The following is a 19,253-nucleotide window of genomic DNA, read 5'->3' on the forward strand; positions in this document are numbered from 1 at the left end:
CATTTTTAAACCTTTACTGTTCCTTTTTACATACAGTACTTTACCTTTAACTGTGATTATTACACGACTTTGTTGAATACTCAATTCTGATTTGTCAATTATGCCATTCTACTGTCTGTTATTTCTGAATAGCAGACTGCTGCTATGAATAACAGACTGTTGCTATGGATGCATTTCTGATCATAGACTCTGGAGGACCACGTCCAATCATGTCAATCCTAAGAAAAAAGTCCAGTAACATTACTAACTGCAGCTCATTCATGATACCCTGTGGCAAAAAAAAACCCATAAGGCTACAACCATCACAGAATGGGAATAGTGGAGTCAGATCCTGTCCTCCAATCCAGGCAGCAGCAGGTGAGCACCTCTCCTAGTTTGCTATTGCTACATACTATCACTATCAATAAGCAGTAGTGATAACATTAGTAACAATTGTGTTCCCAGGTGTGTCAACTGCAAAGCCCTGGCAAGAAGGAAACGTAGAGATGAATGAGAACAGAAACGTCAACATCAATATTCCCAAAGAAGTTCATTCACCTTTTCTCACTTCCCCATCAACGAGTTCAACATTCAGGTGAATGTGAATTTTAACTCTGAGTAGGCTAATCTTAAGAAGGCTACAGAGTTTATGTTGCTATGGACGCAGTTCCAACCGTAGAATCTAATGGACTATTTTTCTAGCGGAAGCAATAAAATCATTTTTAAATCAATAAAATCAATATTTTATGTCAAATTATTGATTTCTTTATTGAATGGCTGTGTAATAAGCAGGATAATGTAGAGGGAATGTACACTTCTGCTTTGCGTCGGGGTCTTGCATCACCCTGTCAGAGTTCATTTTGCAATAATAACCCGCTCACTGTACATTAGTCGAACATATTACTGTCAAGGAAGGATGTTAATGGGTGAAACTAATTTAATTGTGTCATTTTACTTTTGTGTTTGAAAGCAACACACATGTTATTTTTGTTTGGACCTCAGAGAGTATATGCCTCTACTCATACACCATTCTCTTTTTTTTGACGCTTTTCTAAATTGCTATTAATGCATGTTTAAGGTACTGGATTTACAAGCATACCTATACTTTTATATACTTAGATATACTTGAAGCAACTGTAATTAATGTTTTTTTAAGCCGACTATCTCCTACTATGCGATGCATAGTGGGATGATAGTATCCATCAATGCATCCAACACTCAAAAATAGAGCAAATTTACAATGCATACTAACTTCTTTGTCAGTGTGATCCTCAAATCCAAGTTAAAATTCGTGTGAATGGAAATGGGACACAGCTTTAGTCTTGTTTCTACAAGCTAATCTCTGTATCTCACTAAGCTAACATCTCTACATTCTCCTTGTCTTGTGCCAGTCCACTTAGCATGCTCCTGTCCTCCGCTGTGATGTGCTCCTGTTTAACACCTTGGCTAAGCTTGCTGAATAATGCAGAGGGGACTAACACTCGCTGAGTCAGCACCGAGGACAGGTCAGTGGAGACACTGTGGCTGAACGACTCTGGCAGCCTTGACACACAAATGCAGAGGCACTCATCAAGCAGATTCATGGGTGCTTTAACATCCACATAGACACCAAAATATACATATTCATGGACAAATGCACACATGGAGACATGTAAACTGATGACACAAACACACATGCACATATAGACAGAAAGAAAGAGAGGGAGCCTTAGGCACATAGACGTTGTGGGAGGCCTATCAGTGCAGGTCAAGAGATGGTGATGAAATGCATAATCAATACACATTAAATCATGTTTCATAGACCACACATTTGCCTATTTCACAATGCGTAACAGCACACCTATTGGGTACAACAGACCCTAATATGCTCACTGGCCACTTTATTAGGTACACCTGTGTAATCTAATCCAATCCAACACAAGAGCTCTGCCATAAATTCTACATTTATGTAGCTCATATATTATCAGTTTTTGTTGACATTATTATTGAGGTCGTAGTGGGTGGTGGTGGTGTACTGGAGTGTACTATGTTGAATGGTGTTCCTAATATTTTGTCCACTCCATTAACATACATGAGGAGGGCAAAATATTAGGAACACTTTTCAATATAATGCACTCCAGTACACCACCACCACCCACTACGACCTCAATAATAAACATAATGACACTAATCATGAAATAATGACAATGTCAACGAAAACTAAATATGTATAAGCATTTGTAAATGTAGAATTTACGGCAGAGCTGTTGTGTTGGATTGTATTACATTACACAGCTGTGTAAAGTGGCCGGTGAGTGTAAATTAGTGACTTTATTTACAAATGTTTGCTTTAATACACAAAGTACGCAGTACATTAAAGTTATTTTGTGGCGTTTTTTGTAAGCAAAGTTATGTTTACATATCTTCATACATAAACAAAGGTCTAAATTTGTTGAGTATAACTGCATGTTTGGAATAAGGGCCAGGCCTTTGTTATACTTGTCACGTATCCAGAAATGCCAAGGGATTCTTCAGATATTTCAAATATCTGTCATTCAAACAGCAAATGTCAAGAATACCAGCTTAGACACCATCACCACATGCATTTTATAGATTTCTTGAGCTGCTTGTGAGGGTTTGTGTGTACATTTAAGTGACTCTGTGTCTGTTTCTACATTAAGGGCTGATGTGATAATGTGTGTGTGTGCTGTGTGAGACAGCAAACTGTGTGTGTGTGTGTGTGTGTGTGTGTGTGTGTGTGTGTGTGTGTGTGTGTGTGTGTGTGTGTTTGTAAAGCTTGTTAGAGTAGCAGTTGGCTCCTGCTGACAGCTACTGCAGTCTGAACAGCAGGGCTGACGAGAACAATCAATTAGCCCTGCATCGCACACGCACACACACACACACACACACACATACAGTATATGCAGTCATAGATAAGGACATTAAATGTAATAACATAAGCACACAATTTCATGTTTATATTTCCATGTTTTGAAGATATACAGAAAATAACTTCAGGAGTAAATTGGGTGAAATTGTTGGCTGCGTGTGTGCGTGCGTGTGTGTGTGTGTGTGTGTGTGTGTGTGTGTGTGTGTGTGTGTGTGTGTGTGTTAGCTAAACCCCAGCTGGGGTAGCACAAGTTTATCAAATATCAGCCTTGATCCCTCTAAGGGCTGCTTGGACGCTGTTTGCTAGATGTACTGTATGTTTGTGTGTGTGTTTGCTCTGAGCGCTGTGTGTGTATGATGCTGAGCAGACGCTGATGTTTTGACAGGCGTCCTGCTCTCAGTCTGTCTGCCTCACATCAGCTCTGGGTGTGTGCATTTGTGTATGCATATGTGTGTGTCTGTGTGTGTGTGTGTGTGTGTCAGGAAGTGCCTGCCCAAGTGCAGCATTGCATCTGTATGTGTATTTGTGTGTGTGTGTGTGTGGTCAGAGAGCAGGGTTAAGCAGTGGTCTGACTGTCAGTGTGTATCTGACCTTCTATCTACCACTGGGATCACTTATCCTGCTGCAGGCTCCACAGTAGCACATAACACCATCCTCCTGCCATCCTGCCCCCTCCTTTATTCTCTCTATCTTCTGCTTCTTTTTCTGCCTGTTAACTTTTCTTTCTGCCTCTCTCATTTTTTCCCCCTCTGATATTCCTCTAACAACGCCTTTTCCCTTTCTTCTGTGCTCCTATCCATGTCCCCTATCCCCATTTCTCCCTCTCTCTGTATTTGTGTTCTCTACTTCTCTCTCTCTTTCTGCACTTGCGGCTCTCCCGTCCTCACTCTCTGCTGCTCAGAGACCAAATTCAGAGAGAGTTAATGATGAAATGAAAACAGGAGAGGGAAAGCTAATGAAGACAAGAGGAGACAGAGAAGAGGGAGGAGAGAGACGGAAGGAGTAATGCTGAGATATACAAATAGAGAATCAGAGAGAGAGGGGGAAATATGGGGAGAAATGCTGACAGTTGGAGAGGGGAAGATAAAAGTGTTTGACAGCAGAGGAAAAAAAGAATCTTTTTCATTTATGTCAGAGCACCATTGTCAGAGTAACAAAGACATAGCTCTCACAGTGCACCAGAGGATTTGTCAAACTCTCCCTCTCTTAGACGCACACACACACACACACACACGCACACATATAAAACACACAACATAAATACACAGTGTTTATCTCTTTCCTTCAGCAGGGACGAATCTCCTGGGGTGAGAGCGGCTCCTGCTCTCATTTTTCTGCAGTGTCACTTCTGACATTTGTAATGTTCTCACCCTCACTTAGCCTTGGTAGCAAAAACCCGATGATATCATACAATTTTTTCAGTATCTATGTCTTGTATATTAAAGTTTCAGCAAGTTTTGAAAACATTTGGTGTTTTCTACTAGAGAACCTCTACCGTATACTTTCTGTGCTGTTTCACTGAGGTTTCACTCTAAAATGGGCCCCATAAAAACTCAACACCACACACAGTTAGAAATAACTTGACTCAAATGATTGCTAAATTATGCACTAGGTGGCCCTTCAATATTCTGGGTTATAGAGTGAAAAGCAATTGTAAATCTAGTTTCTCTTCGCCAACTTGATTTCTTTGGCAGACTAGACTGTGGGTGAGGTTTAGGGCTTTGCAAGAATACTACAGGGTTAAATCTGTGTGGAATAAAATTATATTTCTGTGCTATTAGAGGTACTAGAGATATTAGAGTATATTATGTGAATGTGTGTGCACAGAGTTGATATCTGGGCTCTGGAATTGTCACTCCCCCTAAAGGACACATCAAGCTGAGCACAACAGTGACTGGGGATTGACAATAGTAGTATTGTTAGTTCACTTCAAGGGTAACCTAGACTCAGGAGCCTACAGGTGGATGCCTGGTTGGAGGTTGAGCTTAGATAAGATTAGGGCTAAGATGCCACTCTGAACAGCAGCAGCAGTTTTCAGGTGCAGCTGAAGGTATGGCTGCAAAGTACATGTGTACCTAACATATTTTGATCCATTTCTATGATGCAGGCAGGTTCCATTTCCAAGTTAGTTATTTTACTAGCCACTAAAGACTGTAGAATTTTAAAGCAGCAGCCCCCAAGGTTGAGTTGGTTCAGGTTAAGTACAGACAAATCCTTGTAACATCACATGCACATTAGGAGGAGAAACCTGTGATAGTAGACCAAAGTTACCGTCAATCTCTAGACAAACATGTTCAGTTCATGTAGCAAATGAACATACTGTCGTTGCCATGCTGAGGATTGTCTTCGCACTTCTGGAAATTAACTCTAATAAACTTTGCCTACAGCTTGATACAGATCAGCTGGCTTTCTGTTATTATCCAACCCAAAAAACCCAAATAACTACCAAAGAGCTGCACCAGAGATCCTTTTAATTTGCCATCACAATCCCCTCAGAAAGCCTGTTTCAAAGCAACACCTTGCCTGAGGAGATATCAATGTAATTAACACACCAGCTGCAACTACAGTGACATTGTTATACACCGGAGTTATTCCTGTAAAGTAATGTCATATTTTGAGCTGTTCTGGCAGTTCACAGTGGTTCAACACTTCACTAAGACACTGTTGCTTTGTAATTTGTCACCAGCCTGTGTGTCTGTGGTTTGGAGTCACTTTTCCAAGTTAACTACTTAAAAAAATAATGATAATAATAGAAACATCTGCTGTGGACCACCAGAGAACGTCACCGCACTTAGTTTTCTATACTACCACCTATCTCCAAACAAACACCATCCTCCTCTTTGTTCATCTCTATGTCTCTAACACACTCATACAAACAGATCAGCAGTTTTCTCATGCATTTACTGTTGAGGCACATTAGCTTTGTTTGCCAAGGACTGAGACTGAGTGAATGCAGTGAGAGAGGCTCACTAAGTAGCTAATATTCATCATTTTAAAACCGCGCACTCTGTTTTCTTCCCCTTATTATCCTTCATTCTTATGCATCCATTTTTCTCTCACTTTGGCGTGCTGTATGTTCACAAACTCCTCCTCCATCTCTCCAAACTTTGTCTCTTCCTCTCCTTTGCTCTTCTTATCCCTCAATCTCTTGTTCTTTCATTCTCACTGCTTATTCAGCACACTCCCTCCCACTCTATTTCTCTTTATGATGCCACGCACTCACTATCACTCTTTACATACCTCTGCTCTGTCTCTTTTCATATCTATCATTCTCTCTTCCATTTTGTCTCTGTCTCATTTCGTCCCTCTCTCTTCACTCTCTTCCTGACACTTTCTTTCACCTGCTAGTCAGCTGCTTTTGTACCTTCTCTCTCCTCCCTTCCTTCGGTTCTTTCTCTCTGCTGCTTTACCCAGCTCAACCTCTCATCTCCCCTTCAATTATAACTTTCCACTTGTTTATTCTCACTCTTTCTCCAGTCGTGTTCGTTAATTCCCCTTTCCCCCCCTCTCCCTAGGTCTCTGCTATCCTCCTCTAAAACTTTCATTTCCTTCTATACCATCATTATTCTCTTCATCTTCCTCATTTCATCTTCTCTTTCATCCACTGGCCTAATCACCTTCTTCATTGCTCCTTGCATCTCTCTTATCCTATCTCTCTTTCCATGCAACATCCACCTCCTTCTTTCTCCCCGTCTCATTTTCCTGCTCCTCTGTTATTTGCATCCACTGTCAGTCAGATGGCTCAGCTACAAGACCACACCCTACAAGGACTAAACTTTGGTCCCCCTCTCCCATTCTTTCTCTCTCCACCCTGCTCTCTAATTCTCCTCTACTGTGTCCCCAACTCCACTCCGCATTTTAAGAGAGCTTAATTGGCTTGTAAATTGAGTTCTTATAGCCAAAGGAATACAATACACATCAGTGGAGATAACTGATTCTGCACGACTCACAACAAGTTTGCATTAACAACTAACTGGAAGAGTTGTCAACAAAAGTCAGCCAAAATAACATTTGCTCAACAGCAGCCATAAGTGGCAATTATGGGATAATGCTAATTGCTTAGACGTAGTATAATAGTAATTCAAGTACTTAAACAGTAATCACAAGGTCATTGAACTGACACCGTGATGTCAGTTACACATGGGCGATATTTATCCAATGTTTGCTAACATAAGCTAGCATTAGCCACCATATGCTACTGATCATACATACCAAGTGAGGTTTTAACACCAAATGCCCTGACTGTACTGAATTTAGCGAGGGTGTGTTTATTGTGTATGAGTTTTACATTTCATTTGAATTAAAAAACTCTGTCTCAGTTAGTGGGCTACAATTTGAACCCAGTTTTCTAGCCTACATTGATTTGCAATTTTGGCAAATTGACACCATTAAAAATATGCCAAATTAGGTATGAGCACTTCCTGTTTCCATTCTACCCATGTATGTACAGACAACTATTACCAATTTACTTTGACACTAAAGAAATCTTAAAAATGTGATGATTCTCAGGCAAGGAGTGTCTTTTTTCCTATGATTTCTGAGTGGATTTTTGGACATTTTGGACATTGGACACAGTAATATCCCTAGAAAGTGTAAGTGTGAGTAAACACAGTATGAATTCAGATTTGACTGCGTTATGACTTTGAGAGGGAATACAAATGTTGATGCAAATTGCAGCTATCAGGCTCAAAGGGTTTTTGAGTACTTTAATTGCCTCCGTGATTTGTGTGTGGCAGCCACTGCTGCAGCTCCAGCGGCTGACCATGTTGATGAGCGGCCAAATCAGTGGCCAAACTACAATAACTAACCTCCTGTTGTTTTTAGAACACCTGTCTCTTTCACCTCAGGCAGTATCTTTGTCTCGTATCTCACCATCCAAACCACCCCTTCAACTCTCATGAGCTCTCCTGGGCAGGCTGTTCTCATAATTTGAAAATCTTTTAAAATCAGTTTTATTCTTCACTATTTGCACTTTTTTATGTAAGGACATATGTTAATGTAATAAATTACTAACATCTCCTAATGCTCGAATCTCTCGGAGTATCCTCCTTTTGCAAAGCCTACATTGCCAACTCCTTATGATAATTGGATTCATTTTAATAAGAGATGACAAGTGATGATGGCTGTTACCTGGATTCCTGTCATCAGTGTGTCTCACGAAATAATTAAATGGATATTCTGTGTATTTGGATAATCTTGAGGAATCCATTCTTCTTTTACACAATCAAATTTGGGGCAAGAAGCATGAGGAGGCTTGATTATATTTATGCTTCACTGAGAGTGCAGAATGACTGTAGCCTCCTAAAATGAGAAGTTAGATTTGTCTGTAGCCTTCCGTGATGGACAAGCTACAGACAGGTGACAAATTAAAGGAGAAACCGGTACAGGCCTGAATACTTGACCCCTACAGTGAGGGGATCCGGTGGCTCTGTTATACTTTGAGGGGCATGTTGCTGGCATGGTTTGGGTCCACTTGTCCCCTTAGAAGGAAGGGTCACTGCAAAACAATACAAAGTTGTTCTGAGTCATCACCTTTATCCTATGAGGAAATATTTCTATCCCGATGGGAGCGCTCTCTTCCAGGATGACAACGCCCCAATTTATAGGACACGAGGGGTCACTGAATGGTTTGATGAGTATGAAAATTATGTGAATCATATGTTATGGCCTTCGCAGTCACCAGATCTCAACCCAATTGAAAACCTATGGGAGATTTTGGACCTTTTTGAAACTTTGGATCTTTTTGAAGAATGATGTTCATCCCTCCAGAAAAGTTCCAGAGACTTGTAGAATCAATGCCAAGGCTGAGGAACACCAATCTTGAGATCTGGTGACAGCGAAGGCCATAGCATATGAGTCACATCATTTTCATACTCATTAAACAATTCAGTGATCCCTTGTGCCCTGTGAGTTGGGGCATTGTCATCCTGGAAGAGACCACTCCCATCGGGATAGAAATGTTTCATCATACGATAAAGGTGATGACTCAGAACAACTTTGTATTGATTTGCAGTGACTCTTCCCTCTAAGGGGACAAGTGGACCCAAACCATGCCAGCAAAATGCCCCCCACAGTATAACAGAGCCACCAGATCCCCTCAATGTAAGGAGCATTAAGTAATTGTACCAATTTTTCCTTTAATTTGCCACCTGTCTGGTATGTTGACTATGTAATAATCAAGCTCTTTTTTGCTTTTTTCTGTTTTCTTGAGTTTTGATCAGATACTGAGATCATATAAACTGCTGACATTTGGTACTATGCTTGGTCCTGATCTTCCTCTCTAAAAATACCTTATCTTTTCCTGTCCTGCTTTCTCCTATCTTCTCTTTTATACTCTGTCCATTCGGCTTGCTGTTAGTCTTACTATCTCTCTTTTGAAGCTGACAGGGCAGAAAAGAGAAGGGACAGGTCTTTTAACTTGGCATATCTCTCTCTACACACCTTTTCCCTCTCCTCCTCCTCTGTGCCCTCTAACTCTTCTAAGCTCCCTTCTAAACTTTCACTTCTCCTCTGCTACCCTCACCTCCTCATAAAATCTGCTACACCTATAGGTCCACTCTATTTCCAAGGCATCATTGCACTTTTTGCTTCTCTCTTGTTGCATGCACACACATGCACGCATACTCCTCTCCTGTCAGATTGTCCAAGTGGTCACCACCCTATTTTCTCTGTGCAGGGGAGGAAAGGACTGTCTGCCAAACATGTAGGGGTGCGGTAGCTTTGGCTAATGCACTTTGTGCATAAAAAGTGTGTGTGTGACAAATGTTTATCGGGGGATTCCCTTGAAAGGGAGATCCTGTAATTGTGTTTGCGCGTGTGTGTGTATGTGTGTGTGTGTCGGCTTGGGTGGGCGGGTGTTCAATGTCGGGTGTCCTGTGAGTGACTCATGAATTCCAGTAACCTCAGTGACACTACTCCCCACTCTCACCCTTGTGTCTAATATAGTGACACAAAAACATTTGGAACCAATTTGTATCTTGTCTTAGATGAATCCATCAGAGGCAGAAATGACCAGAGTTTGATATGGCAAGACGGGGTGACCAGGTTCATGGCTGTATTCACGCCCAGTGCAAATCTATGTTTTCCTGCACCTAAAAGCACAGAGAGAATACACTGAGGTCAATAGTTTAATTTTTATTGTTTTTTTGATAGGTCACATTTAGATCATGTTCATTTTGGAATAGCGTGTGATTCAATCAAAAGCTCCAGAGCAACAACTAAATGGAGGCTGAGGTGAGATCATTGTACTGTTTGCACAGTCAAGAATTAACTTAAGAAACTCAGCTTTGAAGCCAATGTGAAGTAAGAAGTCCTTAAAGTGCTCTGAAAAACAGAAATGTAAACATCTGCAATTCCATGACAACTAACCAGCTGTGTGTAGGGCACCAAGTGCCGGAGGGGGCACCAAACAGCACCTCAGTAAAGTTGGAGATATATTGACAGATTTTAACTTCCTGGATCAATAACTCATAACTGAAAGGTTGTTAAAATACAAACGATGCCTCTTACCTACCGAAGTAAGGTAGACAGCGAGCTGCAACCTAATTTACCCAAAGAAGCTGCCCACTGAGCTAGACTAGTATCATAGGTCTCTATGTACAGCCGGCTGTGAGACAAGTGTACAGGGACCATCTGAAAAGTGCAACACTGAAAATAGATAATAAAAATATTGACTAACTTCACTGTCATACAGTGTAGTGTCCCCAAAATCACTTTGATAATGAAAATATATATCTTTGGTTTATTTTATTGAAGATGATTGCACTTTCAAATACTTGTGTGTATGTGTGTTTTTTGCCTTTTACATAGTTCTGTAGTGTAACATATAGACTACTGTCGTTGCAAAGTTTGTAAAGTTTTGTGACTTTTCTTCTGTTATGTGTGACTAATTGTACAGTTCAGTTTTTCTTATTCGTATTTATTTATTTATTTCAACAATAATGATAATGAAAATCTTATTCTTCGGTATATTTAATTATTATTTTATTATCACTATTATTAGTTTTTTGTTTATATCATATTATTGTTTCCTGTTTTATAGTGTAATATATACTGTTATTGTATAGTTCTGGTTTTCTTATCTGTGACATTATTCGTAACATTGATAATGAAAATGGAGAGTGGTCACCACAAAGCAATTACGTTTAGGGTACCCAAATGGCCAGCAGCAGCCCTGCAACTAACTCCATCTGCTGAGGAAGACTGTGTGATAAAATTGAAAGCTCTGGATCAGCTACACTATGGACCTTGAAATTACATTGTTTTTCCAAAATACTCTTCTCTAATTTGAGTTTTTATTTTCTGTTTTTTTTTATTTTATTTTATGCTCACGCATCTTTTGATATATAACAATATGACAGAGTGAAGTTTTTAAATGACTGAATATATACTTCTTTGTGTGTGTGTGTGTGTGTGTGTGTGCGTGTGTGTGTGTGTGTTATCAGAGGCAAGCCCACCTTGAGTTCTCAAGGACCATGACATCACACTCACTGATATCACCTATAACGCCTAGCTCAAGAGCATGAGAGCACACATGCCTTTGTTGCATGTCTGTATCTGCGCATGTGTGTATTGCTGTGTAACTGCTTCCTTTTTGTATATTTCGCTGTTTTTCCATACACGTGTGTGAATCTTTTAGGTTTGTCAACAATGGGTGTCAAAATGTGAGTTTACAAAGGTCACTAAATGTATTGTCCTTGTGCAAGTTCCTTCGTTTTGTGTGAGTGTTCAAGTGCTCAAGTGTGCCAGTGTGCGTGTCTGTGACACTGTTTGCCACATTATATTTGCTCAGAGAGCCGACAGGGTGAAATAGCTTTTGATTAAAAAGAGCTGAAACAGATGGGGGCAGATGGGAAGATAAAGAAAGAAATGAGAAAGGGAGAGATTGAAAGAGGAGGATCTAGAGAGATGGAGTGATATGTGGCAAGGCATGGGCTGATAAGACAGCACTGAGAGAAGAAGGCAACAGATAAGCAAGAACCATTGGAAGGAAGAAGAGGAGGAATCAGAAAGATATTCCAGAAGCCTTCATAAAACATAGTGTGTCACTGCCAGGAATAGAAGTTTTAACAGTCTGTTTAGTAGTCTTTGGCTAATTAGAGTAACCTGACACCCCAGATGGTTTGTTACACAGAACCATCTGAGAAGTCATCCATGGAAATTGTTTGGAAAAGGCACTTTCAAAAACTACTTGGCAAGTGATTGGATGAACCATCTGTCTATCACTGTCTTATTTTGCAAGGCAGCTGGATTTACGATGCTGATTGGCACAAGCGCATAACTTGAAGCCTGACAAGATGGATTTTCGCATGATCTTGTGAATCCAGCTGCCTCGCAGGGTAATAATTAGAGGGGACATATCATGCTTTTTGTGATTTTCCTTTATTTTTATGCTATTATAATATTGGATGTCTATGTTAAACATGGTCAAAGGTCCAAAACTTGAGGTGAATGTGTATAAAAATGCTCCCTGAAAGTCAAAAGCCCAGGCTTTAGCCTGCTCTAAACACTTTGTATGCAAAGTTACCTCTACTTTCTCCTTGTGATGACATCAGATTGTTCGTGCATGCCCACAAACTGCCGTCCATTCTGTAGCATATGTTGCTAAGATTGTTGCTAAGGTTGTTCTGCAGGCTGTTTGCATTGTCCACTTGCATATTTCAGATTGAATTTGGCCTCAAACATATACAGATGTATTTGAGAAGTTTTGGGAAAAATAAGTGAATACTGACTACTACTATTTGTTTATGTAGCCTCCTGAACCACCAGAAGTCTCCCGAGCCAGAGCTTAAACGGTCTGTTTCAGACAGAGGCTGAACTGAGGGGCTGCATAAAGGGCCAAAATAAGATGAACATTTTTTTTTTAACTGTAAATAATGCAAAGATATTGAAGTAGAGCCCCAAAATATAAATGACACATCCCCTATAAGGTTGCATGACACAGTTACCATATGTTTGCAGAGGGTCTGAGGGTCTGTTTGTCTACACAACAGATTAACCAACGCAAAGCATGGCCACTCTACATTCGACATTGCCACTTTTTCCTAAGTTAAACTGTGTGTGCGAGTGTGAATGTGTACTTTTGCACACGAGTATTCTCATTGCATAACGTTGGTTAATCTTAAAGTCAACAGGGTTGAAAAAGATAACAATGCACTTGAATCTCAAGAGTATTCGATGCATTCCCTCCCACTCACAAAGGTGTGCAACTCCTTCTCTGGACCTCAATGTGTACAGTATGTGTGTGTTCATTTCTAAAACAGTGATTTTGAACTGCTGTGACAGAACACATCAGTGTGCATTCATTACAATGCACCATGAAAATTAAACATAAAAAGGAAAAACATTAGTAAATATGGATAACAAGAGTCTAAATAGACTATTTTAGCTCCTCAAGTGGGACTGATTTCTGCATTTACTTTCTTCTCTCTGCAGTTTACCATAAACACCAGCTGTCAGCTGGACATTGAGACATTTTCTGCCAATTACTTTCTTACTTTTTTTTTTTTCATAACGAGTTGCTTCTCACCCTATTGATGTAAGGTGCCTTGCCTCCAACTGAGTGGAGCCCATGTCATGAAAGTGAAAAATAAACTGTCACTCACTGCTTGTTTGTGTGCTTGTCAGTCACATGTGGAGTAGGCAGGACAGGTAAAAAGGCCACAAACTTAAGTTCATATGGTTTTCTTCTTCTTTCCAGCAAACAAAATAGACTCATGGCTTTTTGTTACTGTGAGCTGCTTTTCACACTCATTGTATCACGCTGATATATTGATGTGGAGTGTTGTTTTGAACTCGTTAAATTGCCTGTCCACTCTATTTTGCTTTCAATGTCAGATATGCCACTGAAAAGTATGATATATAACTTTAAATGATTATGTTTATATAGTATAGCCATCTTGCTTTGAAATGTAAATGCAAGTTAGCAAAATGTAAATGCAAAAGAAGTTTGATTTAAACAAATTTTAACTAATGTAGCAGTGTAATACATGTTTAAAAGTTTGTTACCATCTTTACTTTAAATTAAAAAAAAAAAAAAGTTGTTGAGCAGCAGTGTGCCCTCCTCCCCAGGGTCCCCAGCTGGCTACTATCTTCACCCAGCTGGACATTGTACGCACTAGTAGAAAACCCTGTTATGATTTTGACTTCACAATCAAATGCAGTGTAGGCCATGATAAAAGCATCCCAACTGGCTAGAAAGGAATTGATAAATAGGTCATCTAAAGAAAAACCCTGGCAGTTGAAGTTTTACACTTGAGATGGATTAAACTATATTTGTGGCCACATGAACAGAGTTGAACATGTGTGATGTTTATGATGTTTAAGTAGTAAATAGGATTATAGGTTACCCCAGGATCACGGCAGAGTCTGTGTGTCTATCTGTGCTTGTGTCTGGGCAACAGTGTCAGTATCTGACTACTGTGTGCATGTTTCTGTCTGTGCCTGCGTGCACATATTTTCCTGCCCGCAAGTGCTGTTTGCACACACATACACACACACACACCTATTTGTAACAGGTTTTATCCTATCTAGATCATCTGGTCTTTACAGCCGACATAATAAGTTGTTCAAAGCAAAAAGGTCAAATAGTGTTTATTTTGTTCTGTGCGTTTACATGTGTGTTTTCTTTTCTGCAAATACACTCCGTCTCCCTGTCTCACCACCCCCAACCCCTTTTAATGCACACACAGACACACTTCAGTGGCAAAAGAATGAGCGAAACGCTGAAGAGACACAGGAGAAAAAGAAAAAAAAAAAAACCTTGGGGGGAATTCCTCAAAGTGAGCTAAGACATTCTGTCAGAACATTCACACACACATAAGAGTACACACATGGGCACATTCACAATGGTAAATGGATGAGTGAAAGCTGCAGAGCCCCTATCAGCTTTAAGTTCACTCCTGCACATGGAAACACATCTAATCAGCACCAGTCAGTCAAACAACGGAACTAAGCTCTCATATTCCACACAAGCCGACTGTAAATGTATAAACACAGGGACACACACACACATACACACACATATATAAAAAGATAACTTCTGGGCACAGTGTATTACTGTACGACTGCATGCAGAGGATTAAAGAGCTGGTATAAGACTGTGCAGCATCTAACAACCACTCTGTCTCAATAGAAGCTATCACAGCGCCTCATAGTCTTCATGCATCAAAAGATCATCAAGAGAACAAAAAAAAAATCACTTTGATCATATCAGTCTGATTTGGTATTATCAGGACATAAAGATGACTTGACAACTGTGTCAGGAGGATTTTCAATGAATGGCTGCCCCGCTCCAGATGAATGACAGTGTTTAAAAAAGTTATCTCATCTCATCTCACTCCTGTGATAGAACTTAAACACTCAATTGAAATGCTGACCCTCTGAAACTGTGCAACACTCAAAAACAATATATATCTATGAAGTCTCCCTCTTTAATTTACGACGTAGCATGTTTTAAAGCTAGTGTCTGAGGGCTGGGGGTTTGAGAACAACTGTCTAAGCAATGTTAACCGCCATATTTTCCGTCGCTGAGAGCACAAACCCAATCATTTCCTAATGACATCATCGCAGGGAGTTCCCAAATTTTGGAGTAATCTGCAGATGGCAGCTCAGGGTTATGTGGCACAGTGAGACATTTTGTTCTTTTGATTTAATTAATACCAAATTAATTTAAAAAACCTTGAGTATATGTGCATGAACACTTTAAATAACAAGATATTTGTTTAATTCAAGTCCCAGTGTAAGTTTAAAACACATGGAGAGGGTCAGTCCTGCGCTACAACATGGATATGGTGGATATTTTCTTTTTTATAGTAATAATGATCAAAGTATATAATTTAATCAGAATCTGAAAATATGTAGAAAATGAACAGTATAAACTAAAGAGCAGATTTTAATCTTATACTGAATCTTTCTTAGTAACATACTCTTAAAAATAGATACAGAAGAGATTTTCTGCAAAACTATGATGCAGATCTGATTAAAAAACATGTATCAGTTGAAACAAGTAATAACTCCCAATTATGAAGTATCAAAAGTGTAATGCAGCTTTAACTCTTCACTGAGTCGCTCCCCCTTCATACCTTTCCTCCTCCCGTTCAGTGAGAGAACAGAGACTTTTTTTAATCCTGCTGGTATTTTGAACCTTGACCAAATGCAGTTACTGCAGCTGTTGTCTTTTAACAGTATTAACTTTTATTTTTTCTCAATCACTGCTTTTGTCTCTTGCCAGCTTGCCTTGTCTCATACAGTAGTACTGTACTGCCACGCCACAGCTGTCACTCTGTGTGGTGGTATGATGTGCTACGTCATTTATATACACACACATGTGATCGGACAAGACTCAGCAACTGGTCTGCATCTGACAGATTACTGTTTATAAGGCAAATATCTGTAGAGTCTCTACACTCAGCTGAAAGTAATAAAACATGCATGCATATACATAAAAATGTCTATATAGCCACTAAATATCGAATACTTTTCATGACCGTAAGAGTTTTTTTTTCGAATGCATGACTAAACAGAGGTAACTGAATGCAGATGTAGTCTATACTTAATGTGTATCACACTTAGAGTCATGACCTAGCCCTCCATGTTATTCTTTTTTTTTTATAAACCCAACACACAAGAGTGTACGGTTAAACAGGCCTCAGGGTAGTTGTCCAGGTTAGAACCTAATACAGCAGTATTTTCATGTTTCACTGCCAAAAGCAACCCTGCAGGTGTGCCTCTGTGTGTGAATGTGTGTGTGTGTGTGTGTGTTTAATCACAGGTACTGTTGCACCGTGACTTTAGCCTCAGGGCCAAGTGAAAAGTAAGCATGGCGCACCTGCAGGAAGTTAGATAGGCCAGAAGCTCAGGGAATCTGAAGACTTAACCTTCAATGAAGTAGAGCAACACACTACATAATGCTAACAGAAGTTCCACTAACTGACTTCTAACACTCAGTTGACTGAGACATACTAACTTTGTTTCATATTAACTTTTCAACATAAAAAGTGGAATGGGGCAGCTTGTTATTTAACAGATTTCTTACTTAGTCTTTCTCCACAAGTTCCTTTGCACCCTCTGTACATCAATAACTTTTACCCTCCTTGTCTCTACTGTCTTGCATCCCTCCTTGTTGCTCCTCTCTCTCTTTCTCCTCAGAATTTCTGTTGTTCAACTGGTCATTCAATACAACAAGCCATGTCAGTCATTTGTCACACTTACAAACAACTCATGTGTCTACTCTGAGTTACACTGTAAGTTACCACAGGACAACCGGTCGTTGCAAGAACAGTGTTGCAAATTTCTCGTTTTAAATATAAATATAATTGATACTCACAAATTATTACAGCTGTGAAATTAAATAAAAAGGACAAAAATGTATGAAAAAAGCCACTGCCTTATATGAACCTTATAGGCCTCACACCACTTAAAAAACTACAACTTATAATGTCACTACCGAGCGTTACAGAGACACAGTCTCAGCAGTAAATAGATGGAAGCAAAGACATAAAATAATTACTCACCGTCTCTCCTGATGTTGCCCCTCAGGACTTTAGCGGTGGAGACCTGAGCCCTCGCGACTCCGGTTATCGTCCCCAAAACTAAAACCATCCACATCTGGAAAACCACCGGTCCACTCATCGTGACAATAAACTCCAGCACTGTCTCTGAAATGAATAAATGCCCTCTCCACACCCTCCAGTGACTTAAAAAAACGAAGCTTTTTGTTTAAAATACGCCACGACACAGAAAGTCAAAAACAACTTTCCATTCAGCAACTTCTAGCTTTCATTCTGTCTCTCTTCTGCCCGCAAATGAGAGTCACTTGTTGACTCCTTTGCAAAGCTTTGCGCACACGATGTCCCGTCCTGTGCCAAAGTGCCAAAATATCCAAACAGCGCTCACAAACACCGAAAGCAAAACTCTAAGACAACTAAGCGCAAGGAGATAATATAGCTCCGTTCACGGTCAGACATGAGATTAGGCGCCGAACTTCTTATCGCTGTGAAGCAAATGAATTGTGCCCAGAAATATGAGAAATGCCCCGCATAGTTCACAGTTTCTGTCTGACGCGTCTAAGTCGGCGCGTCAAACTTCACCAACTGAGCGGTGCGCGCTCATGATGGCAACCGTGTGTGTGTGTGTGTGTGTGTGTGTGTGTGTGTGTGTGTGTGTGTGTGTGTGTGTGTGTGTGTGTGTGTGATCGTTCGGGATGCTGGGACGGGAGGTCAGACAGGGAGAAATAAGTTTTCCCACTTCAGTAGGAAAAAAACCCATTTAAAATCAAATCAAAAATTACATTTAGATATAATTATTATTGAAACAGACAAAAAATCAACCTTTCGTTGTTATTTTACTACTGTATGTTTATGTTAGAACACTTTCTCCCTCAAAGTGCAAGGAGAAAACGTGCCAAAGAGGGAACATTTTTGTAGGAAACCCTACAAGCACAGGGTGAGTAACCACAGGAGAGGAAACATACCAGGAGCTAACTCAGGAGAGGGGAAATCTCTTGAGTTAGTTCTTGAGTGGTGGGCATTACACACACAGCTCAGGAAACAGCTGAAATGAATTCAGATGACAGAAGGGAGGCCGTAACATACCATTTATTAGTGCATGTGTAAGAGTCATTGCTAGCTGGAGAACATAGTTTGTCCTGCAGTAGGCATATGTGTAATGTGGGCATTATATAAATCATTATAGAATTTTATGGACTATAGGTTCATCTTTGTGTCTGTTCCTTCAGAAAATTTGCTTCAGATCACTCTGTAAGATAAGATGTCCTAACTCGTCCAACAGAACAAAGTTGACATGATTACACTTGTTGAGGAGTCTAATAAGTAAATCCTTCAAATGGTTTGCCAGGAATCATTCAATATGCAGCTTAGTGTCAGAGGCAGACCATATCTACAGTGGCCCCTAAGGACAAAGCACATACAAGAGCGAAAGCAAAAACATCACGAAAAATGTGCTCATGCTTATGGAAGCCACATGCAACAAGGTATTATGTTTAAAGTAATTTTCATCAGTAAATGTTGGTGTGATTTATCCACCACTGTAAAATATCACAGTGTTACATGCAGTACTTTCACTACCTCAAATAAGTTTATAAATGCGTTTCTGACCAAACTAATTTCCCTCAAGGCATACTCTTAGGCCAGTCTTATCCATCATCCCTTTTTAGTTTCTTTTTTGTCACTTTATCACTCAATCGCTGATCATTTACTGTTAGCATCTTTCCCTCACTTTCATTCCTTGCAGGCCATGTCTATGCATGTCTTCACATCTAATTTTAAGAATTATTGAGACTTTATGGGTTGAACTTGCCAGCTTAGGGTATCTGCTGACTCAGCACAAAGCCGTCCCATTACCCAGCAATTAGCTAATGAGTAATGCAGCACCTTTAAAACTTAGA

At 39.9% G+C, this 19,253-nt stretch overlaps 1 protein-coding gene across 4 annotated transcripts in view; it reads right to left on the reverse strand.

Annotated features, from left to right (window-relative positions):
- The window catches only part of pdgfd (platelet derived growth factor d), a 62,459-nt gene extending 44,533 nt beyond the window's left edge, over window positions 1-17,926 (reverse strand). For all 4 annotated transcript variants that reach the window (XR_006096699.1, XM_042415268.1, XM_042415267.1 and 1 more), the window contains exon 1: window positions 17,362-17,926. Coding sequence is in view for 3 of the 4 variants with exons in the window: in XM_042415268.1 (XP_042271202.1) it covers window positions 17,362-17,479 (118 nt within the window). In the remaining variant the exon portion in view is untranslated. The remainder of the gene's footprint in view (window positions 1-17,361) is intronic.
- Window positions 17,927-19,253: the final 1,327 nt, after the last annotated feature.

Source organism: Thunnus maccoyii, chromosome 6 (assembly GCF_910596095.1).
Source record: "Thunnus maccoyii chromosome 6, fThuMac1.1, whole genome shotgun sequence".
Lineage (NCBI taxonomy): Eukaryota > Metazoa > Chordata > Actinopteri > Scombriformes > Scombridae > Thunnus > Thunnus maccoyii.